Genomic DNA, 27,666 nt, shown 5'->3' on the forward strand with positions numbered 1-27,666 from the left:
TTGTTTTTTGTCTGATATTTCATTTCTTATAAATTGTGTTAGTGTCCTATGTCTTTTCTCAGTTTTTCTATTCTGATATGTAGCCTGTGTTGCCATGCTGGTTTTGTGGGTTTCCTCTGTGTGTTAGTTGGTTCTGATCTCTGCCTAGTGTGTATATTTAGTGTAGTGAGTGCTCCTATATAAACCAGTAGTTGTAACTCTTCCATAGTTGTGTTTTCATTTATTTTGTTGTGTATGATTGTGTTGATAGTTTTTATTGTTGTTTCGACTTGTGGGTTATTTGGTGGTCTATGCAAGAATGGTCTAATGTCTGTATTTGTGTCTTTGTATTCTATATGTGTCAGCTGAAATTTTTCTTCTATATCTAACATGTGTGTCATTTCGTGTTCTATTTGTGCTTGTTCTGGTGGCTGTCGCAAGATTTCGTTTTCCTCTGATTGTTTAATTGATGAGTGTTGTTCTTTGTTTGTTTGCTCTGGGATGTTTGAGTCCATTACTGTATTTTCTTCTTCTTCTTCTTCTTCTGATTGCACATTATTTTGTTCCAGTATTTGTTGTACTTGTTGTTTGATGTTTTCTAATTCTGACAGGTATCCTGTTATTTTTGATTATTACACGGATCTGATCAGCTATTCGTCGTTCTGTTAAAAATTTTAATTCTGGGTATCTGGTAATAAATGTTGTGTATACTTGTGATCACACGTATCCAGTTGTGTTGGTTCCTAAGTTTGTTGCTTGGTAACAACAGAACATGAGGTGTCGGTTAACTTCATCTGACCATCTCATCCTTTGTCTTTGTTTTCCTTCTAGTGTGGTTGCAGGAAGCATATCCTGCAAAACACCTCTATTTGGATTTAAACCATTTTCCATGTGGCTAGCAGTGTCGTTACCATTGTGGGCGGACATAGGGTTCAAGCGTCGTCCCTGACCATGACAGCGCTTGTCCGAGGCTTCATTAGTCCTGTCCTGAACCAACTAATCACACTAAAAGGGGGGTTAGCCCCATTAGTGGTTTGTTCTTTTCGTCGTCTTTTACGACTGGCAGAACATACCGGAGGCCTATTCTTTTCCCAGGCCTCCACGGGTTTTACTACTACTACTACTACTACTACTACTACTACTACATTTAGTATGCAGCAATCTATGACCTAAAACCCCACCTAACAAACTGGAGAGTAACTACATTCTTAACTGGAAACTTTTCAAAATATGCCTGGGAGTTTTCTTATTTGGTAAGTATCATACTAGCTATGGGCAGTAACAAAAAGAAAACCAGTTCATTAAATAAGCTGTGATTTCAGATAAGACATGGAAAAATCAATTTTTTACTAAATACTTTCCTCAAAATCAAATGAGAAAAGATGGATAGCGAAGAATGTGCAAATCCCAAAACAGTGGTTTTCAATTTGTTATGCAAAAAGTATGTTTCCTGAGAAATTAACTACAGAGACTTTTTTTTGGCCAAATCAAATGACTTGAAATTTCCCTCACCATGTACCATATGACCCTAGTTGTGTGTAGCAATCAGCACCTCGTATTATGCTCGGTGATAAGATACAGGTGACATATTGCTGTCATCCCAGTGGGAACCAGTTATGTTGCTTCAACTATGTTTCTATGCACTCTATTGATGCAGGTAGCTTCTGCATCATATCGCAAGTCACATCATGTATCATATCGCTTATCGTATCACCTCTGTCTGAATTGCCCTTAACAAGCAAAAATCAACAAGTGCAGTTTTACCACGAGCACCACTTTGTGTTACATTCAACTGGTCATTAAACATGTTTGCATCTCTCCATCACTTAAATGCAATGACAAAGAGAAGTATTCAGGAGAGAATGTGTCGGAGATATCTATGTGCACATATGTGACAACAACCAAACTGGTACATCAATATCATGGTTTTCAACATTTTCTGTTCATTAACAAGGGTCAATTCCTGTCAGTCTTACACATATTTCCCAGGCCAGTTTTATTTTGCCCAACCTGTATAACACAACACTGCCTTAAACAAGGAAAGAAGTTTATTTAATTATTCAGCAAAACAATATTCTCTCTATCAATATTTTTAAAGCTTCTGAAGTCATCTTTGATCAAATGCTTTATGTCCATAGCAGAGTTGTCATTGCTTATTTCAGCACTATTCTTAGCATCCTCTCCTCACAAAATCTGTTCTACTGAATTTGAAATAAGTTATATGGTTCTTCGACACATATTTTGAGCTCATTATGCACTTTGAGTAAGCAATGAAACTTCATTCACAGATTTGCTTTCCTTTCTCCTACAGCCCTAACACATTTTCTCTCTTTTTTGGTTTGTCCCTTCACCCTACACATAATACCTCTTTCTTGTTCTCCTCCCACACCACATTCTTCCTAGCCAAAGCTCCCCCTCCTATCATCAACCACTGCTATGGTACCCCACCATCCTCACATTCCTTTACACTATGCCTCTTCTCTTTCCTCTCCCAACTTCTCCACCCCTCTTCCCCTCAACATGGGTTGCTGTTTAAACACCACACCGTGATAAGAAACCTTTATTTGATGAAAAATCAATTATGCATCCAGTTTTATTAAGCAAAATTGCATAAACAAATTTCTTATTATGGTTTCTGCAGACATCTGCCAATATTTCTAGTGCTTATTTGCACATATACTTTCTAATGCTTTAGTTTCGCTGTAACAATTTTTTATGAAGCTGTTTTGATGTCTCTGCGAGCTCCACAGAGGAGGACTACCTCTGAAGCAATTATTGCCACCATTTTTACAGTCACAAGTTTTTCCTGCCTGCTTGAGCTGTGGTATACTCATGCCATATTCCTTAAATACATGATATAATTGTCTTCAGCTGGTGCCGATGGCTCATGAACATCACAAAGTTAAAGCTAAATTTTAGTTATTTATTTTGAGAACTGTGTCACTTTCTTATTTCTGGCTCACAATTTTCTATCAGAATATAGCAAGATCAAAAAGGGAAAAATGCCAAAAAGAAATATATTCATTGAATCCAAACCGTGATGTAGCTCTTTGCATGCCTCAATGTTTCAAAACATATCACACGCACATCAATTATGTGCAAGAATGGTGCAGACAAGATTTTCTTTGCAATAAGAAGTGATTCAGTAAAACTTTTCACATATCTAGTACAGCTAACATTTGGTAATAAGATTTTCAGATTATATAAACCAAGTTCCATCATTCCAAATGAAATATCACAGACATTCATTGCATTCACAGTTACAAAGTAATTTTTAAAATGTTTTAAAAAATGTGTTACAAATAGCATTCCAACTGCCCCATCCAGTGCGACAGTGGCTGGTTTGGAATGGATTAAGATAAAGCTATGTCTTTCAAAATATTTAGTAAATTTCATTTGCATCTGCCTGCAAAGCAAAATTACCAATGCTAATAATTTTTCTAATCTTCTATTTTTAACTTGATACTAATTTTATTGATACGCACCAGCATTGGCAAGACAGGTGTCATCAAAGCAACACCAATACTCATGCCACCAGGTGCAGTTCCTTGTTTCTTCCCAGATTCACCTTTCCCTTGCAGAAAATTCTTACCCGTGGCACGTGCGATAACAGAAGAGATGTCACGTGACATCTGGAATGCCTGATAGGCATCAGCATGAACTGCATCAAGGCTGAAAGTAACACCAAATTAAATTAAATTCTAAAGATATTTAGCTTTCTTGAACAGAATTTGCTTCTCATTCATCTAGCCTCTGCTGAAATTTTAAGGTATTGCTGAAACTTCCTGGCATATTAAAACTATGTGCCACACTGGGACTTTAACTATGGGACCTTTGCCTTTGACGAGCAAGTGCTCTACTGACTCAACTATCCAAGCACGATCCACAACCCACCCTCACAGCCTTACTTTGGCCACTACCTCATCTCCTACATTCCAAAAATTCCTATGCATATCTTGCAGGACTAGCACTTCTGGATGAAGAGATATCATGGGCTATTTCTCCATCACTTAGTTTAAATCTGCCAGGAAGTTTCAAATCAGCCTACACTTTGTTTTAAGATCTTCTTGTTAAGCCAGTTACTACATCAGAGGGGAGGGATGTGGAAGGGGTGGGGGAAAAAGGGGGGGGGGGGAGAATGATTATTAGGTCTCTGGGCCTATAGCCAGCAAGCCCACACCCGTGTGTGTGGGCGTGCGAACGGGGTGGTGTGTGTGTGTGTGTGTGTGTGTGTGTGTGTGTGTGTGTGTGTGTGTGTGTGTGTGTGTGTGTGTGTGTGTGTGTGTTGGCCAAAAGCTTAATTGTTTAGCAGTCTTTTTGTTGTGCCTCTCTGTGACTCAGCACCTCAACTATACATTGAGCATGAATCTATCCTTTTTGTAATATTTTCATTAGTTCATAGTCAGTATTATTTACTCACATTGTCACTACAGACACACTAATCATTTTAATACCATTTGTCATGCTAAAACTGTTATTTCATAGGTAACTAGGATGTGAAAGAGATACTGTCTGTGTGAAATTTTGTTCTTATATAAAAGAAGGGCTAATGACCCTAATCAGATGAGGTTAAGTAAGTAAACATAAATTCTTCAGAGTTGAATAGATCATACACTACAGTGGGATCTATATTTATTAACAAGATAATAAATAGACTGAGCAATTTGAGTTATACAATTAATGTCCTGAGTGAAGTTTGTGATATCAGAATACTAAAACATGCATACTTTGCACTTGTATATTCTGTACTCTCACATTGCATCCTATTCCGAGGCATCTCACACAGAGAGATACTTACTATGCAGAATATAATAGTCAAGATCATGAGATGAAAGCCACCCCCTCCACCACTAAACATCTCTTTCTGGAGCTTATTATCCTGCCAGTGCTCTGTACTTACATGAATAAAAAAGTGCATTTTATTCATGAAAATTGACATATTTTTACTAATAAATAAATAAATAAATAAATAAAAATATCCACCATCATCAGACCTGTCATTCAAAGACATGTATACAATTAGTCAAGAGCTATGCAAGGGACTCTGAAGTATATGGCACCTAGGAGTTGTTCTACACAACAAGCTACTCAAAAACATTAAGTCAAATGGAGATGGATTTTGAGCAAATGTAAATACACTCCTGGAAATGGAAAAAAGAACACATTGACACCGGTGTGTCAGACCCACCATACTTGCTCTTGACACTGCAAGAGGGCTGTACAAGCAATGATCACACGCACGGCACAGCGGACACACCAGGAACCGCGGTGTTGGCCGTCGAATGGCGCTAGCTGCGCAGCATTTGTGCACCGCCGCCGTCAGTGTCAGCCAGTTTGCCGTGGCATACGGAGCTCCATCGCAGTCTTTAACACTGGTAGCATGCCGCGACAGCGTAGACGTGAACCGTATGTGCAGTTGACGGACTTTGAGCGAGGGCGTATAGTGGGCATGCAGGAGGCCGGGTGGACGTACCGCCGAATTGCTCAACACGTGGGGCGTGAGGTCTCCACAGTACATCGATGTTGTCGCCAGTGGTCAGCGGAAGGTGCACGTGCCCGTCGACCTGGGACCGGACTGCAGCGATGCACGGATGCACTCCAAGACCGTAGGATCCTACGCAGTGCCGTAGGGGACCGCACCGCCACTTCCCAGCAAATTAGGGACACTGTTGCTCCTGGGGTATCAGCGAGGACCATTCGCAACCGTCTCCATGAAGCTGGGCTACGGTCCCGCACACCGTTAGGCCGTCTTCCGCTCACGCCCCAACATCGTGCAGCCTGCCTCCAGTGGTGTCGCGACAGGCGTGAATGGAGGGACGAATGGAGACGTGTCGTCTTCAGCGATGAGAGTCGCTTCTGCCTTGGTGCCAATGATGGTTGTATGCGTGTTTGGCGCCGTGCAGGTGAGCGCCACAATCAGGACTGCATACGACCGAGGCACACAGGGCCAACACCCGGCATCATGGTGTGGGGAGCGATCTCCTACACTGGCCGTACACCACTGGTGATCGTCGAGGGGACACTGAATAGTGCACGGTACATCCAAACCGTCATCGAACCCATCGTTCTACCATTCCTAGACCGGCAAGGGAACTTGCTGTTCCAACAGGACAATGCACGTCCGCATGTATCCCGTGCCACCCAACGTGCTCTAGGAGGTGTAAGTCAACTACCCTGGCCAGCAAGATCTCCGGATCTGTCCCCCATTGAGCATGTTTGGGATTGGATGAAGCGTCGTCTCACGTGGTCTGCACGTCCAGCACGAACGCTGGTCCAACTGAGGCGCCAGGTGGAAATGGCATGGCAAGCCGTTCCACAGGACTACATCCAGCATCTCTACGATCGTCTCCATGGGAGAATAGCAGCCTGCATTGCTGCGAAAGGTGGATATACACTGTACTAGTGCCGACATTGTGCATGCTCTGTTGCCTGTGTCTATGTGCCTGTGGTTCTGTCAGTGTGATCATGTGATGTATCTGACCTCAGGAATGTGTCAATAAAGTTTCCCCTTCCTGGGACAATGAATTCACGGTGTTCTTATTTCAATTTCCAGGAGTGTACATTGCTTCAGAAGAACTGCTTCTATACAGAAGAAGAAATTATGAATGCCAGTCTGAAGTAAGAAAGGTAAACATTTTCTATGTACCACAAGTTCATAGCCAATTTAGTTTATTTTACAGATATAACTTATTTTTCTTTCATGAGTGAATCAAAATCAAGTCAAATGCCTTCTTAAATAGCACAAGTTTTCAGCCGATTTATTCTACTGATGTAATGGTTTTTTTCTTATAAGTTAATTATAATATTTATACACATTGCAACTGTGCCTTGTCCCATATCCATGAGTAATACCACACAACAGGATTTCTGGAATCAATAAAAATCAAATCAAATAAAAAAATTCTTGGAATGGCATAATGGTTTAAACATTCACTTTTGTGAATGGATGGAAGTATCATACACAGAAGACTACATGTGTGTGTGTGTGTGCGCGCGCGCTAACACACTGTATAACATGGATGTTACTATAATAGCATCTGATAAAATGGACAACTTACATGTGTTTGGGACCAGCATTGATTCTCAGGTCATGTTTCACTAGTCGAATGATCATTTTCAAGTCATTTGATGTACATCTGAAAAAAATTCAGCTTTCCTTATCAGATAAAATAATAATTTATCAGTCATTATAATACTGCTGCCTTTTTTTTTTTTTTTTTTTGTGGCAACATCAAATGCAGTTTATACACATTACCTTTTTGCTATTTGTTTGAAGTGATGGGCTTGTTCATCCTCCTTTGTCATAGTAGAAAGCTTCCCCAAAAATTCATCAACCTATGAATATAATATGATTCAATGTTAGGAATGAGAATTACATTACACAAACTCTTAACATTCAAAAAAAGTTTAATATGTTAAAAGAAATCTGATTCTATGTCACAGCACAAAACAAACATACATCAATCAATGCATTGGCAGAAATGAGATCACATTAAGACCAGATCTACACGGGCAAGGTTTTTTGACAACACATACTGTCTCTTCTACCATCAACATGATGTCCTCTGCAATCTAAGGCAATTGATGTAGACTGATGCTGCATTACTTCATAAAATTCTGTTTTTCTTTCACAACAATCAACAATGATACAAAGTCCAATGCACACCAACTACAAGGAATATTTTTACTTTTCTCCTGTTCTGCTCTCACATTTAATCTAGGAATTTTCATTCACCATTTCAGCATAAGTGTTTTCTGGAAAGATGTACAGACAGCTACTGTGAGATGCAAACAGCAACCATCTCCTTGTTCTAGTCTTTGTTGTTGACACATGGGAGGCTATATGTGTGACAGTGTTATGCTAAGATCAATGTCTAACAAATTATGGCAAATATGTTACACAGAGGGTGGCTTTGTTAGTGGTGAAGTGTTCAACTACACATCCAAAGCTCTTGGGTTTGATCCCAGTAAGTCTTAGGATTTTTATCTCATATCTATAATTTCTTTCACCTCTGGCAATATTTGTTAATCTGAAAAATGACATGTTGCAGTATGGTTCAGAGTCCACATTAAACTGTAGGTCCCCCTATAACAGGCTGGTTAGGTCATTTCAAAGGATAGGCATACCACCTGTAGTTGGACCATACCTAGCACTGTGGTGTTCAAATCAGCCTTCAGGATGACAATGGTTTCACCTTTTGTATGTTGACAGCTTGTTGTAAGTTATAGGAGATTTCTTCATTTCTTTTGATAACTCACTTGCATTTTCTTTCACAATTTATTTGCTTTGTTGCAAGAAATAATGCCTAAATTAATAGTTAACAAATAATAATCACATCTTAACTATTTATCAAAATACACAGTATTTTATATCCAGATTTGTAATATTTTAAATGTTGTTCTCTTTTGTAGGGGGGCTGTCAAAGGAAAATGAGACAAATGGGAAAAAAGTAATTACTTCACAAGTAATTGCCGTAACTGCTACTTATCTCACTGTGAGACACGATGGCCAGTGCCCTCACATAAAAATGTTTGCAGTTTTCTAGGTAATCACGATTGTATGCAAGTGCGCACCACATCATACAAAGTAAATCAATGGCCAGAAATGTCATCCATGGCTCAAAAAATGTGGAAATTGGATAAGGAGAGATTGGAACCATATGGAGGATGTGTAAGGGCTTCCCAATGAAACTTCTGCAGTGAACTTTGTGTCCCTTGTAATATGCAGCCTTCCAATATTCTTCCATGTTTCCCGAGTTCTGTTGCTTGGATTTCTTCTCTCTTGTATTTACTCCTTGGTTAACTCTACAGTTATGAGATGTGGCCTTTGACTGTAGGATCAGTACAACAAGCTAGTGTCTTACTGTAGTACAGCAGTTGATGCTGCATTTATTTAGTTGGGCAGCACCCCTTCTTACTATTTTTTTTCTGCAGTTATTGCTGAATGGTGAGTGTTTTGAACCTATCACTGCCAACTTTATGTCATTAATCACGAAATTTTGAATTAATACAGATTTTTCCCAAGTTTTACTCATTCAATTATCTCCATTGCTTTGTATGAATTTACTGCCTGCACATTTTGCAGGAGGTATTTTACAGAACATAAAATGAATGTTTAAGAAACATTATGACCAAAGCTGTTTCTTCACATGTAACATTTTTAATGTTATTCAACAACAGAAAAACCACAGAAACAGCAAGAATTTTCATAAAATTATCATGAGTTCAACTATAAAACAAGAGGATAGACCACATGTATGAAGTTGAGAGATTGCACATTAATGTAACTTGCTGCAAGTAAGCAAATCGGCAGATGTGAAGAAACCAAATATTAACTGGTCAAGATTAAACTGAATACTGCTGTGATACATAATGCCATCATTACATATTATATTTTAGATCATTACACATCAGTTTTATTCCCCCCTACAGCTGTGCTGCACTATAAATTTATAAATTGTATCAACATCTTAGCTTTGGGAACATAACTGTCAAAGCATCTTTCTGCTCTCTTTAATGTGTTTCAGTCATATCATTTTAACTTCTGCTTTAGAGAAGCAGGCATGAATACAACTGCACATAGGTATCGTTTGTTAAATAGATTACTTCAAAATACTGTGAAGTCTTTGCTGTACTAAAATCTATATCTGTACTTACATCATATAAAGATAATGTACTCTTTTTCGTAGGTTGCAGGTGGGTGCTGCGTTCAAAGAAGATACGAACTGTTTCAGCCACATCTCCTTGTTCTAAGTCTTCCAACATTTCATCTTGATCAGCATGCAAAATCTTGAAAAAAGATTTGAAACAGTGAATACAACATGTATGCACAATTTTTGTGTTAATTCTATAGTTTAGTCATAATGTCTAAGTAAATGTCACAAAACATATTTTCAGATTTGTTAAGAAATTGTTCTGGTTTGTCACTAAAAAATTAGAAACTATTCTGACACAGACAAAATAGTTACAACCAAATAAATCATAATCTGGTTGGACTGTGATAATCTTAACAATAACAGGAAATTCAGAGTTTGCAGAAAGGATATATAAACCACTGGACTGAAGATACAGTTTTAACTCAAGATGTTATAATAATTGTGATTTTCTGTGAAGTATCCCAAGCATATGCTATTGGCCATTTCATATCACAGACCCCCCATCTTGGCAGTGGGCTACAGATTCAAAATGGTTTGTACCCAGAGAATTATCAGACAATACTTTGTAATTCAAAGCAAAGACTGCAGTGAGACTTGTACACAGTCAGGAGAGGTGCCTTTTTCTTCATATCAAGATTGTGAAGGTACCAAGATATAATCTTCCACAACTTGAATGCTTTATCAGCTTTTTGTAGTGTAAATATGGGGAACAGTCAAAGTATTAATTATCACCTCAGAAAAATCAAATTGTAACTGTGAAACTTGGTGACAATGTTTGCCTTTCTCAACATATCCACTGGTAAAAGTGACATTTCCCCAATAATGGATGACTTGGTAAAGAACACCGTTGTATAAATCTCTTTCTAGCCATTCAGAATTGTTTGACTTCAAAAACCACCACATCGTCATTCTGAAAATGCCTGTCACAGAAAGGTAGAAATCACGTAGAAGTCACTGGGTGCCATTTCAGGAGAATACAGGAGTGAGGCAAAATTTGATGGCCTAAGAGAGCAGCAAGTGTGAGGCCTAAGAGAGCAGCAAGTGTGATTGTGTGTCTTTTACTAAAGAAGCTGAGGCACTGTTGTGGAGAAAAACACCCCTTTGGACAATTTCTCTGGATGCATTATCTTTACACTCATGTAAACTCATCAGGACATTTCATTGGTATGCTCCTTTGAAAGATTGCTCTCGTCGTCGTCGTCGTCGTCGTCGTCGTCGTCGTCGTCGTCGTCGTCGTCGTCCCCCCCCCCCCCCCCCTTGCCCTTTCTCCTTTCTCTAGAAGCATAATCTGTTACCACTATGATGTGGAAAACTCCCCCACTGCCCCAAAAAAAAAAAAAAAAAAAAGAAACATTCAGGATCAATTGTCTCAATGGTGGTTGGGTCTTCCCTTTTTTGGCTGTGATAAATTCATGTCTTTTCATTTCTTATTTTGCTCCTTTATCTTGGGGTCACAATGATGCACTCAGCACTCTTCTGTGATGATGAGGTGGCTAAGGAAGTCATTTGAATTGGCGTGAGACAGCTGTAACATTGCCACTATTGCCTCGGTTCAGCAGCCATTTTAAACAAGTTTCAGGGGTCACAAAAACCTGCAGGTGACTTGCTTTGTGATGTACAAAAGGTCGTGCACGATGTTGAAAACTGATCCTTGACTGATTTTCAATTTTTATACTATTGCCTTAATTGTAATATGTTGGTCTTTATGCACAAAGTCCTCCTTTTCTCTTGTCATTCCCAATTCTTTGCAGAGAGACGTCTGACACTCTGTCATTCCAGCTTACCTGACCCCACTGGAATCTTCTGTGTCACCTATCCATGGTGTCACATTATGGTGCATTGTTTTTGTATGATTCCACCAACTCAGCATTAACTGACAAAGGCGTTTCCCTTAAAATGAAGGAAATTATTACTTTTGTTTCTCTAGCAGTGTGCTATTGTCCGGCGGTGCAGATGCTTCAGGGTGCACCATGCCTGCAGACATTCTAACTGCAAACAAAGTATTGTTACCTAACTGTATTTTCTTCAGGGTGATAAAACTTCATGAGTGCTGTTTATGCTTTTTGCTGTAAGTGGTTGTCTGTTATGTATTTTTCAATGGCAGAAGAGAGAAAACAGTTGGTTGCACATGTAAGAACAGTTACACAGCTAAGAAGTACAATACATAAAATGTTTTGATGATCTTTTAAGATATGAACAATAGCTCAGAAACATTTGATAGCTACAAAGGCTGCTATGAATTATGTAAATTGCACAGTTTCAGTAGATTCTAAGGGAATATAATACCAGAAAGGTTCATTATAGCTTCCATGCCACATCAGTTCCTAAGTGCATATATAAAATGACCTTCCCAAAACACTAGGTTCTCATGCTGAATAATTCTCATGATACCGTGTAGGATAATTATGAGCTTGTGGGTCTGTGGAATGAATAATTAATCTAATCTAATCAGTGACAAAATTCCATTTTGACAAATTTCTTTATATACTCTCACAGGTCCTGTACTAACAAAACATCTGAGAAACTTTCTGCTTCAGGACTACTTTTTTTCCACTTTATACAAATACCTCATCAAAAACTCATTTACTTCACTAACAGCTTATTTGAAATCCTCAGAAAACAGACAAAATGTCAAGATTTTATACATTCAATATGGGCACTATATAGGCAAATATAAGAAATTGTAGTTTTTTCCTTCCTACATCATCCCCTAGTTATTGAACTCCCAGCCTCAAAAAATTTTTGGAGCAAATCTTCAAGAGTATAAGATGTAAATGAGGCAATCCCATAATCGCATATAGCCCCAAAGATAAAAACCACATGGAGTAATGTTTGGTCACTCATAAGGCTACTGACAATGAGCATGATCTTACACCTCACAGCTTTCAGACCAGTGTCCTGAAATAATGGTGTGCAGGTAATATCAGAAATCAATTTGTCAAAGTGTTGTGGAATGCTTTCTTACATTAAAATGAAGTCATTTTGGTAAAAGATTTACGTGTTTTGCATTTCAAAAAAATGGTTCAAATGGTTCTGAGCACTATGAGACTTAACATCTGAGGTCATCAGTCCCCTAGAACTTAGAACTACTTAAACCTAACTAACCTAAGGACATCACACACATCCAAACCCGAGGCAGGATTCGAACCTGCGACTGTAGCGGTCTCGTGGTTCCAAACTGAAGAGACTAGAACCGCTCGGCCACCAGTGGCCGGCCGGGTTTTGCATTTCTAAGTAATTTATTCTTGCCATAGATCTTTCCACGAAAAGGGGAGACCCATCAACTTTAAAGGACATTGACCTGTCATATCTGTTGGCTGCTGAAGAAATAAGGGTTTAGAAAAACTCACCCGAGAAAGAGAAAAATTAGCCATGCTGTTTTCTGTGCCTTCAAAAACTAAGCTTAGAATATATGTTGGCACTACATCTAAAGTTAATGTTGACTTTTAAGTGAAGACATCTTAGCACACTGACTTATCAGGACAGAACAGTTCAATTCCAATGACAATTAATAACAATAAATGGAAGAAGTGCTTGCAGACATTTTACAGAAACATTTGAGATCATACTGATCTCAGTATCAATGCCAACAGCACACACACCATATATTTTCAATTCTCTAGGTCATTTGCACTACACGAAAAGGTTCAATTCATAATGAATTGCATACAACTGCAATGATGATGGTTGGTCTGTCAAATATTTCTTGCATCAAACTATTACAAAGTAATCTGACCAACAATGGTAATCTTGGCCTGGTACCCATTCAGCTTGGTTTGGCAGTATCCTTCAAGATGAAAACCAATTTTTAACCCAGGCAAAAACATTTAACATGTAAAACATTTTCTTCCAAATAAAGCATTTTCACCCTCCATGCCCCCCCACCCCCCCCCCCTTACATTGTAATTTAAACTATCATTACACACATAATGTCTTAAACAGATAGTTCAGTATCTAAAATAAACTGACTGAAGTAACAGGTACCTGAACAAACAATCTTCATATTACATGTTGAAGTAATTTTTAAGCAATTAAGAAATGAATACACTTGAATTACACAAAGCGTATTCAGACTGATGTCTTATTTTGTTTTGTTGAGTGGTGGCACATGGATATACAAAATCCCAATGTATTTAAATCTAAATGTGTTATGTAACTGATCAGAAAGTAAAGTACTAACTCTGCTAAACAGTTTCACAATCTGCTTGCTTTGGATATTGTAAACTCTCTTCACAGCACCAGGCAGGAGCAGGCGAACCCATAGTAGGAGATCACCTTTGAAGCTTTCTGCAAAGAAAGAACATTTTTGCTAATAATATGATTCAACAAATAAATAGCAACAAATGAATAAATGAATGAATGAATGAATGAATGCATGAATGCAAGCTCAGAACAGCTGTCATTAAGTCATTTTTTAGCTTATAGCAGGTTACACATCCAAGGGAAACAAAAGAAGATAAAGACCAGCAGAAGAAACAGATGGTGGCAACAAGGGGTAAAGTTTAACGTCGTATGAACATCCAGGTCATTAGAGAAATGGAGTGCTGAGAAGATAGTGACACTGCAAAGAATAAACCTGAGAATTCACTGACCTCCACAGTAATGTGAGCTGTTGGAACACAATGAAATATTACCATAGAATATGAAACACAAATTATTCATAATGAAGCCAATAAAAATTAAAAAATTATCAATCACAACATAAAAAAGTTAATGTTGTTATTTGAAAGCAATATTCAGGAGATGGGGGAAAGGAGGGAGGGGTCGGAGGGGGAGGTGGGAGGGGGACAGGGGAGAGGGAGGAAAGATTGCCATGTGTGTATGTTGCATTACCAAAACTGTTCCTATGGCTCAAAAAGCAAGAACATGTGTTGCAAAATCTCTTAGCCAACGACTTTTTTGTTTTGTGATATGACATCACCATGCAAAATGTATGTATGTGTGTTTTTTGCCCTGAGATAAGTGTTAAAGACTTTATCTTCTACAAGATGATATGTGCTCCTTGCAACTGTCAGATTTAAAACACTTTCTGTATCAATAATGCCATAAATCTCTGATGAACTGACAGAAAGAGAGCTCACTCACATCATCAAGCACCAATAAATTATAACTGTCAGCTTCTGTGAAATCAAGGAAAATGTGTGACACTTAAATATTATGATACAAATGACAGCATGCCTTAAAAATAATCGAGTTTTCATCTTTAATACAAAATCTTACTAATATTTTTCTGACAGAAAATGAACAATTATGAGATTACGTGTAACATTCTTATAAAGCGGCACACTACACATTCCACAATACAAACAAGCTTGATAGCATGTGTAGGAACAATGTTATCATGATATCAGTAACTAGTTGCTTTCTCTTTTGCATTCTATTGTCCTGTATAGGATTTTCACTTCCAGAGATGGTCCCCTTTCTAATCATGAAACTCAAACATTCAAAATACTAACTATATGAAATGATTTAAAATACATCTTTTATCATTTTTGTTTGGTTCTCATTTTTCCAATTTATTTTCATCATTTGCAAAGTCACTTCAAAAATGTCCCTTGATATATGTATTTATATTTATCATCTGCCATTTGTGTTGAAAATTTCTCACTGCATCCCATGGGCTGCCCAAATCTATTCACTATACTACAATAATTAGAGAATTCATTGAAGCATGCATCTTAAAAGGTCAAACAGTAGTGCTACATTAGAATCTGAAGATTATTTAGGATCAGTATTAAAGAAAAACATCATGGTAACTACTTTGGAAATCTATGGACTTAAGGTTTTTGATACAATTTTATTCTCAAATTATTAAAATTCATTTATAAAAAGATACAAACAAACAGTGTCAAATGACCTACAGTCAACTACTTTTTCCAAGAAGTGAAAGTACTTCATCATATAATCCATCTGCATTACAGGCAGAACAAGCAATGCAGAGAAAAAAAGATAGAATAGCAGATGTGAAATTAAGAACATGAGGTGCAATTATGGACCAGTATTCTGATAATAAGTTATGCTGAATTTTAACACAGATTAACTTAATAATGGAGATGACATAGCAATATAGATGCTGCTATGAACATTGTAGCTACTGTGTCTTATGGAATATCCTTCGAGTACATCAGTAATCCACCTCCATTTACAAGCTCTTTCATATATTGTTTTGGATTCAGCTGCAAACTGAAAGCTATACTTTCATTTGCACATTGTACATGTATCAGAACAGTGAAAATAATAGCTTCTGTTCTGGAAATTTAGATATGTTCAGTAGTAACATATCAAAAGCCTGTTACAGCTAACTGTGTAGATTCTACACAGTTGCAAAGAGTGTGGAACCTGAAGTTAATATTTCAGATACACGGTATATTTAAAAGGACAATGTTTTTTGCTCAAATGAATACAAAAAGGATTTTTACAAAATTATATGCAATTGACGAAATTATGTACTATCATGTAGGTATTCCCTTGAGTAGAAAAATAAAGGAGTCTGTGGCATTATAGGCTTGAGCAGCCAACATCAATCAAGCACACCACAGTTTTATGCGATAATTATCAAACAAAACATTAGGGGTTCAAAATAAATCAAAAGCAAATAAATGCACACCTTATCACACTCTACTGCACATCTTATACAACACCAAATTATTGTTGAATGCACTGAAAGGTGCCCAGGTGCATTGTGGTTCACAGTTCACATTAAACTGTAGGTCCAACTATAACTGGGTGGTTGTGTCAGTTCAAATGCTGAAGAAAGGCAAGGGCATTTCCCCTCCATTTCTACTAAATCATTGCAGCATTCAAATCAATCTTTGTTTTGAAAACAGTGTTACCTTATCCATATCAATAAATTAAAAAAGATTTCCGTTGTTCTGATTTATGCTATTGCTGTTTAACTGCAATGTACACAAATATCGAAAAGTAGAAAAAGTATCATTAAGACACAAAGGAATTACAGACATTGGCTTTCAGAAAGCACTGATTGAAATCAATGAGGAAAGTTGAAAATTTGTACTAGAGTGGGATTCAAACATGGGTCTCCTACTTTAGTAGGTAGACACTCTGACTACTAAGCCATCCATGCTGGGGTAGTCCATGGAGCTGCAACGACCACTGTGTCCAGACAGCTTAGTGATCAGAACATCTGCGTAGTTAGAAAGAGACCTATGTCTGAACCTCAGTCCTGCACAAGTTTTCAACTTGCACCATTGATTTCAATCAATGACCACTTGCAGCCAATGTCTACAATTCCTTTGGCTGCTATCTGCTGGATCAAAATGCTATCTGTTCTTTCAGACATGTCTGAAAGAACAGACACCACATATAAAAAACTATTATTTTTATTCTATACTGAAAAACTTCATGCAGAGGTATTATCTTCAACAAATTGATCACTTTGTCTGTATGAAAAGATTAATTTTACTAGCTGCTAAATCTATGAGTTCTAAATGAGCTACTTTCCATCAGTGCATGTTTAAATATAATGACATTTATGTTTATTCAGTTTATAAATAAATTAAACAAAATAAGAAAAAGCAACCCTCACCTGAATGTGACTAACAAGTTACACAGGAACAAGCACAGACTTGTCTAGTTTCTTAGAGTCTAGACCCTTCCCAAAATGTCCTTAATTTTATACTTCATGCCCATTAGCATGCATTTAGAGGAGTAATTACTGGTAATTCAATGAAATAGTGTAATAATTGTTTATAAAATACTTGAACTACTTTCTGTGAACTGTTTGAGCATTTGTGCATCACTGAGAAACATTACTCTGTTAATGACATCTTGAGATTGTTAACTTAGGTGCAAGAGATGTATGGAGTGCTAGCTTATGATAAAGATAGGTGACCAAGCTGTGAATTAAATATATTTAACTAATAACTATTTGTCCAGTGCACTGTCAAGCAAATAAGTGGTTTCCCGCTCCTCCTAGCCAAATGACAGAGTGAATCTTCAGTTTTGTCTCAGAACCTCAGCACAAACAATGACAATGTGAAAATACAGCACAAATGACATTACTTGCAGAAAGATCCTATCTTTGCTTAAGTGGCTCTTTGGCAGCAAGAATGGCATCTGGCCACAGAACTTACAAAAATTTTGAATTCACAATGAGCAAATGATTATCTCACACAAATCTAAAAGGAGGGATAATTGACAAAGGAATTTAGAAAGACGAAATCTACGATGTGAAAAAAAGTGCATCAGTGGTCAAAGATCTGAAAACCGCCACCACCACCACCACCACAAACAACAACAACAACAACAACAACAACAACCAAATTTATTCAGTGTTGAATAATCAATACCTATTTCTCCACATCTGATATCTATTGTATAAATGACCTAACTGTAACTTCCATAGCTGAAATCGCTCTATACTTTACTACGTATTAGACAATAGTTTTATAATACTTTTAAGAAGATTTCACAAAACTTACCAAGTAAGAAAGAATGTACCACAACATATCCTCATTTTCTATGTCAATAACTTGAGCCTATGTGACAAGCAAGAGCACAGTCTGGCTGTTTACTGTTCACAGTGAGGTGGATAACCTAAGAGAGCAGAGTGGCCAGAGGTCGTTCTTGGGATCACAACAAGCAGAGTTGTTAGATCATCTGTGTGACATACTGCACAGTATATATATATATATATATATATATATATATATTATAGAAGTTATGCCACTGTTTAATTAATGAAGTAACATTTTCTTCCAGCTATTCATAATGAATCTGAAACTGCTTGATTGTTGTGAATTATAAATGAAGAATGTAAATAAGAAAATGTAAGACTCTATCCCCAAAGTCTATAAAAACAAGACACGAAATACCTGTTACTGTGGTATGCTGTTCATTTCCATAGTATTTGCATAATGGAAAAGTAACTTATAGTGTCATGCAAACACAATTACTGATCTTACAACATAAGTAATGGATGGACGGAAGTACACTTGGGGGCCAGCTCCATAAGTTCTATAACAAATTCCCCTAGTACGAATGCTTTAAGCTAGTCTGTGACCAACACCAAGCCAGGTTCACACCAGCTTGTCATGAGCAAGTAAGACTATCAAACAGCTTGTGAATCAGTTCACATTCAGAACAAATGCCAATATCAATGTAAACCAGAAAATAACAAGTGCAATAACACAGTGATTATCTGTAGAATGTTTACAGCTTGTTACCAGATACTTCATATAAGCAGATGCACACCCTGGCTTCTTGTGATGTCAGTTTTATAGGGCACTGAAGGGAGGCTTTACCCAACAAATTCACTTATGGCCGTTATCAACATAATGACCAGGCACTTTGACCAGCTAATATTATCTATGGACTCACAGTTGTCACAGTGTTGGAAGATTGAATATTTCCACTTCTAAGTTGCTTCTTGACAAGAACATAGTGTCTCTCAGATCAAATAGTTATTGTATACTACTGAGTTAAACTATTCCACCTGTTGTGTAAGGAACTGACGATACAATGACAGTCAATACACAGGTAGTAGTACTGTTAGCCTGTTAAACTACTGTACAATACATTTTGCCAGTTTGCACATTTTAAAGTTAATGTCTGTCGATTCTTAAATACTACCCTACTCTTCACAATGCGCTAAGATCTGCAGTCATCCCTTGCCCCAAGATATGAAAGGAAATATTTTCATTTCCAATAAGCCACATATACAGGATGAACATTAATAAAAGTGACAAACTGCAGGGACATCATCTTGACTTGAAATGGTGGAAAAAGAGGTCCTATGAAAATGTGCCCAGAAGTGGATGGTGTGCATGCACTGACAACAAATCGTTCCAGAACACAGAATAGAGCTGCATTGCATCCATGTTGCAACATATTTTCAAAGTGGCCTCCATGGGTTGCAATGTGTGTGTTCACATGTCACATTATGGATTGTCACACTTTCTCATGTTCCAATCTTTCTCTGAACAGCTTTACAAGTGCCATGAACACACTGTTGGAGGTCCTGTGAATCAGGAACTGTTTCAGTATAAATAACGTTTTTCAGATTCCCCCAGTGAAAAAATCCAGGGTGTTTACTTCCAGTGATCTAACAGGTCATGCTACAGGGTCCCTACCTCCAATCCAACATCTGGGGAAGATTTTGTTGAGGTGTCAGTTAACAGTAATGCAGAAATGGGGTGGTGTTCCACCATGCAGAAACCATATAATCTGTCATATTGCCAAAGGCACATTCTAAAGCAGCCCAAATAGAGTACTCCGCAGGAAGTCCAGGCATGTTTCTCCACTGCAGTGTTGTGGAATAACTGGTCCAAGTATGTGGTCGCAAAGGAACACTCCTCACACAATGATGCTGATGAGGTGCCTCAACCATTCCCAGAGGATTGTCTGTAGCTCACAGATGATTATGCAGATTGATTATGCCAGTTCTGGTAAAGGTTGCTTTGTCAGTAAAGAGGAATCATGACAGAAATCCCATAATCATGGTGATATATAATCCTTGCACTCATTGCACGTGATTGTGATAGTAGCAGTTGTCATGCAGGATACACATAATTTCACTTCGGCTTACACCATGTTGATGGGTCAGTTGCTGGAGCTTTTACTAAGATTCATCTTAATATCCTGCAGAATCTGGCCCTCCAAATCTGGTGTAAGCTCAGTGCACCACCTCCCTGCATCTTCATCTGCATGAACAGATCCATGATGACATTATCACCCAAAACGGGCTTTAAGTGTTGGGTGTGTGTGTGTGTGTGTGTGTGTGTGTGTGTGTGTGTGTGTGTGTGTGTGTGTATTTTTACACTACCTTTAAATGGACTGACTTCTGGTAAAATTGGATTGCATACAGGATGTTGCAGAAGGAATGGTCAATACTCAGGGATGCGACAGGAACACTCATTTGAAGCAAAAAACTATGTGGGTATGTGCCCTATTCTGAATGGTGTCAAAGATAAAACACATTTAACATATATTTGTTTTTGGCCTAGTGGCATACTCATATACGTCTTACCCACCCAGCCTCGGACATTTTATTCTAGCTCAACCTACTGTGCTGCTTTCAATCTTTGCTTGATGAAAACACAGTTGTCCATTGTGTGCTCCAAGGGACTGATAGTGTTATCAGAGGTAAGCATCAGTTAACTGTGTGTGTATACAACCTGGCTAAATTGCCACACATTTACACTAATGAAGAATATGTAGATATAGTGTATGTTTACAGCTTCTGCGATAGTAATGCTCCTGCTGCTTTTTAAGTATACCATCAGTGCTTTCCAACAAATTGAATTTCTGATCATAGTTGCAAGTACACTGTGTGAGAGGTATACTCCCAAGTTCCCATTTTTCTTCTGAACATTTAGTTCAACAACCTGTGGAGGAACAGAAACACATTGTTGAAATCATGCAGCATAGTACTACTATCAGCAACTGATGACTTTCTGCATGTGTCAATGTCCCACAAACATATATGTGGCGAATATTACATGTGGAAGACTTGTACCCATTTCATATAAAGTGTGTCTACAAATTGGAAACAATGCCACATGTCTTGAATTTTGTCACTAATTAAATGAAAATCTTCATTTGCTTTGATTAGTACTATTCTCTGCTGAAGCCATGTTTATATGGAATGTAATCAACAACACACGTAATAATTATCAGCAGTCACAGGAAAGTCCTTATGCTACAGTGGAAACCCATTTCCAAGTTCATTTTTTGATCAATATTTAGTGAGGCATTATCAGTAGCATGTTGACAGGTCTAGTCATTTTAGAAGAGCAAATGAATGACAGAATTATGTGAATTCTTTGAAAAATATGTTTGTTGAACAGTTTGAGGATGTTTCTTTTGCCATATGAATTGCAAATGTACTTCCAAAATCATGGAGAATCCCCACATTTTACCACATGTGGGAGGGAATATCTTAATCACATTTACTCTAATTAATGTATTGGTCACGGTAGTACAGTTAACTGGCCACCAAGATCACTAGACGTTACAGCATCACATTTTTGTTTCTGGGGTTAGATGAAACATGAGGTCAAACAAAAGGTGAATAAACAGGACGAACTGTTTGGTTGCATCATGGATGTGGTGTCCTCATTAGAAAAACTACAGATGCCCTCAGACAAGCAATGCACCAAGTTCTCCCAAGAGTGCACAGCTGCAGCGAAGTCGACGGTGGTATATTCCTACATTTATTAACTGTACAACAGCTGTAATGTGATGTGTATGAGAATGTTTGGATATGAATGCATCAAAAATATGTATTTCTTAATCAGTACTTTGTAAAATACATGTTGTAATGATTATTAATGATTGTACATGTGTACACATGTAAACCTCAAAGGGTATTGAGTAATACAGAAAATAAATGACAATGTATGTTAAATGTGTCCTATCTCTGAAACCATCCAGAGTAGGACCTATGGCCACATGATGTTTCCTGCTTCAAATGATCATTCTTCAGATGGGTGCAGAAAACAGATACTCAATTTCTTATTCAATGTCCTGGTGATCTGGAACAGGATTACCATCCGTGTACTATATGACTTTAAATAAAAGGTACACTTTCACATGTTTTAAGACTTATTACTCACAGTGATGCAGGTGGTCCATCATAAATAACAGTTCAACAATGAATTTTGAACTCACTAAACCACATCCTTCCATACATTTTAAAACAATTACCTCATTGTTGCTTTTACAGTTTTCAGTAATTACAAATGACAAGTATTTCGGCAAGTCAATTTGACATATGTACAGAAAAAGGTTAAGCATTGCCATTTGTTTCACACATACAAATTAGCCAGAAAGCAATGATAACCTTTGAAATTACTTCAGGTATGTGGGATAGACAATGATTGACAATTTCATTAATTACACAGTAACAAAATTAAGTACGGTGTTCCCACCATGCTTTCAACATACATTTTTAACAGAGCTTTCAGTTAAAATTTGTAATAGTTTTGTATGTTGTCTTTTGACTGTTTGTCATTTGGATAAACTCACATTATGCTTTGATGTCACTAAACTCTGATAAATACTTTGCTTATAAGGCGAGATAATAGCAGTTCTTATAATATTCTGAAGATTTGTTGGTGTATTTTCACTGATAAATAAAAATGAGACACATGGTGTAATGTGTTTTCACTATAAGTTAATTAAAACAGAATACAACAATTTCAATGTTCCTGTCAATTGACTATGGTTTATAGGTTTGATGTGTTCATACTTTGTAACCATTTACATACAAAATCATCCACTAGGTTTAGATTACTACTTTGTTTATGTTTTTGATATTATGATTGCGTTGTTCTTTGCTCAATATGAAATGTTTGCATGTAATCTAATTAGTGTACTAAGGTAACACACAAATTAGATCCATTACATTCTGACACAGTATTGGAATCTGAGTGGTGGCTAGCCCTCAATGAACTGAGAGTTGCAGTAATGATCTGCTCACTTTGCTTTCCACTCTAGTTTGTACAATTCATGCACCACCACCACCACCACCACCACCACCACCACCACCACCACCACCACCACCACCGTATTTATGTCCCTCTCAGTCAAATGTAATAACTGTCAGCAACAGTGTGTGTAGTATTCTAGCAATGTTTATTTTTAGTAGCTACTTACACCTATTGCATCTCTACCCATTCTATATGTGACAGCTTCCATTGCCTCTACCCCCACGACACAAAAATTTAAAAAAAATCTTTTTCACTTTCTTCATTACTTTTGTTTTACTCTTTAAAAATTTGGATTTTTTAACTTTTTTCCGAAGGAGGGCAACATCCAAGATTCATCTCTTGTTGAAAACATCAACAAAAGCATTCAAAGCAAAGCCAGAGCATCTATGATTTCAAATTGTAGTGGGTTTGTTGGAAAATCAGTGCACTGAGTATCTCTCTTATTTTTTGCCATTTGTAGATTCTTTTCATCTTGTGCTTTTTCACCAGTGCAATTAATTTGTAAAATAAACAAACTTCTTTAAGATGAAACCCAGACAGGCAATCACAATTAGAGGCAATAAAGAAAACACAAGTAATTGATCTGAGAATGACTGATTTGTTTACCTGCAAGGAGCCTTTAAGAAGAAAAGGCCCTTTCTTTTTGGCTCTCGTTTTGATATTTGTTTTCTTAAAAATACATTTATAACCATTATCCATGTCATCAATTTAATTTCATATTTACTTTAGATTTGTGACAAACTTGAAAAACTTGCTCATTCATTCATCCTCTTCCACTGGGTTCTGTCTTGGACACATCCAACTTAAGATTCTATTCAGCTTTTACATGTAGTTTAAGATGTTCTCCTTCCATATTGTTCTGGGCTTTTCTCATCAATGTTCTACTAGGTCAGTGGAATATTTACGTGAAAAGCTGTATTCCCATGCATCTCAACCTAACCCATATAGTGAAGCTTTATCATCTTCATTGATTCCATAATGGCATGATATTTGTACAGCATTTGTACTTCATTTTTCCCTAGATACTTGTTCCACAAATTGCCCATCCATAATGGATCCAATAAATGAGTGGTTTTCTCTTTCAAATACTTGCAGTCTTTCTAGTCCTATTTTTGCAGCATGTCTTCAAGAGTAGAAAGAATCCTCAAAAGGCCTGACATCAAGTGTCTTTTTCAGCTGCCAACAAAATTGAGGAATTTATTGTGTTCAGTAAAAGACAACTTTGACCCTAGGAAATGTGGTGTGTATAAGATTCCATGCCAATGTGGAAAGTCTTATATTGGGTGCATGAGCTGAACCACACAAGAACACCATCATCATCATATATTCCTTGGGCAACCTGATAAATCAGTAGTAGCAAAGCACTGCCTGGAGAGCGGGCATTGCATGTTTTACGAAAAGATGGAAATTTTATCCCCAGTGTCATCTTTCTGGGACTGGGTTGTTAAAGCGGCAATGCATATCTATATGGTGGACAATCTCAACAACAGGGGTACTGGTTTTCATGTAAGCTTCACCTGGAATCCAGTACTAGCAGCCATTAAATCAAAGCAGGGAAAAAAAGAACTAATTTATGATTTGACACAATGCACTGCTGAGATTTAATTCAGCTTTTAACCACAGGAGCAACTGGCAGCAGTGTTATTCCCCACAGCGAACCCATCGAAGGCCTTTCTGTGGCTCCCAGCAGGGGGCACTAGGAGCACCCTTTCCTCCAACTGCTAGCGTCTTCCCACACACATGTATTGTCTGCTCCTGGCTTGATAAACTTCAATGCCAATGCATGATCTTCATCAATCGCATCTTGAAGCAGTGACAGCAGCTACTACCCCCACCTGAAGATGCCTAGTAGTTGCATCGATGAAATATTGTGGGTTTACACAATATGATCTGACAGCAAAACTGAGAAGTGTATTTGCAACAGTTCCATTGAGAAATTCTCAGTATTACTTGGGAGTTGGGCCCTAGTGGCCAGAGACATTAGATACATTACCCACATATCTTTTTGTGTGAAAGAGTGAGAATTCTACTTCTCATTAAGAACTGTGCTTACAAGCTGAATTCTTGTCATTGTGCCTGTCTGGAACTCTACACCTCCTTTACGTGGTGAGTAGCAATCTAGCGTCATTTCCGTATTATTGTTTTTCTATCCTGGACTTTTCAGCTTTACCTAAAGATCATCTCAAGGCTAGAATTTGAAATTTCTCCCAATTATAAAGTGACTGGCTGCCAATTAGGATACAGTCCAAGAACAAACTTTGTCCCTGAGGTTAAGGCCCTCATTAATTGAAAGCACTTGTGGCCCTTGATGTATTATGGAAACAGAGACCTTATCAGAAGCCAGGTCACAGCCTTTTTTCACTGGGTCAGATGTAATGACGCATCACAAAATGGTCACAGCATCAGTTTCATTCATGCTGTGCCAGTTTTAGGACATGAATGCAATCTCATGTAAGATAACCATGATGGAAATTCTGTTGTAACCAAACAGAATTCCTTTTTCTTTTTACCAAAACAACTAACTAGTACTCTTTGAGTACAAGTTAATATGACGTAAGATACAACTTAAAATTGTCTTCAGTTTATTTGTCAGTTATTTCAATGAATTTTAGCCTGTTCACCACTGTTGTAGAACCATTACACATTTGCTGCCACAAGATCTAAGATAAATTGCCAACCAGCAAATTAATTACATGAAATAGGACAAAAATTGTATCTTTTGGCATTTATGTTGCCATTTGCACATTACAGTTTTAATAATGTGCCTCTTATAATACTTAACCACTGACAGGAATCAGCCAGTTACATTCTATACAACAAGACTGTGGTTTTCATACATTGTTATTTGTATACTCAACATTTTCTCATATGGCTTTATGTGCAGAATCTAGATTATGTAAAAATATTTTCATAAGGGGGTCATCTATTTCCTAGATGCACATAAAACATTTTTATTTAAATAACACAAATCACATCAGTCCAAAAGCTCTGAACATGGTGTCTGATAAAAGATCCTCCGAGCTTAAGTAATGAATTTAAGAACCTGACAGTCTGACATCTTGCTGACTGCAGTATTATTAGAAATAAAACAGCAGTTCAGTTGTAGGATGGAGGAAGAAATTATATGACTACGTCCTTATTTAAGGAACTTTTTGTCTGAATTGAAATTAAGAAAAATCTAAACTCTGGAAGCCTCACTTCCATCAAATGCAAGTGCAGGCCAGCTGCAATGACTGGATTCCATCTAGTGTGATTCCGATCAAGGTAACAGCATTTGTATGAGTCAATTTTTTTTAGTTTTATGCACATGAAAACAAACCTATAAAATGAAAAAACAGTTATATAAAAAGAATGCAGTAGCAACAAAATTGTGAAATTTCAGATGAAATAAAAGAAAACTTCATGAGAACTTCCTTTTACTTTTGAAATTTTCTAACAGAATAAAACTGTGTGGCAGCTCAGGGCCTGCATCAGGGAACTTTATGCTTAACATTAAACTCATTGCCTGCCTCACAGTTATCATCTGCAAGTTTCTCTTTCCTACTCCCCAACCTTCTCAGAAGCTTCCAGGTTTACTTTGCACTTCATGCCAAAGGCAAAGGTCTGGATTTGAGCCCCTGTGCACCACAATTTTAATGTACACCGATTTAACTTCCCATCTATACGTCACACATTTCAACCATGGACCAAAGACAGAGTTAATGTGAGATCGTTCTGAACACTTTTTCTGGAAATGACTGAGTGTTTAGATAACCTATTAGTGAGGACAACGGTACTGATGATCTAATAACCGACAGACCCAACCTTTTTCAATCTCTTAAGGACGGTCGAAATAAAATGTTTATGAACCAAAAAAAAAATCAAACCATAAGTTTAAGTAAATGCAATCAACAATAGAACACAAGCAGCAGCTCAATTTTTCAAGGATCCCCTCAACAAAATAGAAGGAGTGACCCATGTAGAAACTCTTCAGTTTTGATTTGAAAGAGCGTGGATTACTGCTAAGATTTTTGAATTCTTGTGGTAGCTTATTGAATATGGAAGCAGCTGTATACTGAATACCTTTCTGCACAAGAGATAAGGAAGTCCAATTCAAATGCAGGTTTGATTTCTGCCTAGTATTAACTGAGTGAATGTTGCTTATTCTTGGGAATAAGCTGATATTGTTAATAAGAAGTGACAGCAAAGAATATATATATATATATATATATATATATATATATATATATATATATATATTAATATATATATATATATTAGAGGCCAATGTCAAAGTACCCAAACTAGTGAACAGGGAACAGGGGTCAAAAGAGGTTTGTGAAGTTGCACACTTATTGCCCAAACTGCTCGTTTCTGGTCCAAAAATATCCTTTTAGAATGGCAAGAGTTACCCCAAAATATAATACCTTATGACATAAGGTAGTGAAATATGCAAAGTAGACTAATTTTCGTGTCGAACAATCACTTACTTCAGATACCGTTTGAATGGTAAAAATGGCAGCATTAAGTCTTTGAACAAGATCTTGAATGCGGGCTTTTCACAACAGTTCACTGATCATATGTCCATTCTGTGAAAATAA

The 27,666-nt window shown here is 37.4% G+C and overlaps 1 protein-coding gene across 4 annotated transcripts in view; it reads right to left on the bottom strand.

Moving 5' to 3' along the window:
* The window catches only part of LOC126251488 (DNA ligase 3), a 605,411-nt gene that overhangs the window by 230,152 nt on the left and 347,593 nt on the right, over window positions 1–27,666 (bottom strand). For all 4 annotated transcript variants that reach the window (XM_049951944.1, XM_049951947.1, XM_049951945.1 and 1 more), the window contains 5 exons: window positions 13,816–13,922; window positions 9,637–9,768; window positions 7,235–7,314; window positions 7,038–7,115; window positions 3,465–3,651 (listed from right to left, as the gene is read on the bottom strand). In XM_049951944.1, the coding sequence (XP_049807901.1) occupies window positions 3,465–3,651; window positions 7,038–7,115; window positions 7,235–7,314; window positions 9,637–9,768; window positions 13,816–13,922 (584 nt within the window). The remainder of the gene's footprint in view (window positions 1–3,464; window positions 3,652–7,037; window positions 7,116–7,234; window positions 7,315–9,636; window positions 9,769–13,815; window positions 13,923–27,666) is intronic.

This window comes from Schistocerca nitens, chromosome 4 (genome assembly GCF_023898315.1).
Source record: "Schistocerca nitens isolate TAMUIC-IGC-003100 chromosome 4, iqSchNite1.1, whole genome shotgun sequence".
Taxonomy (NCBI): domain Eukaryota; kingdom Metazoa; phylum Arthropoda; class Insecta; order Orthoptera; family Acrididae; genus Schistocerca; species Schistocerca nitens.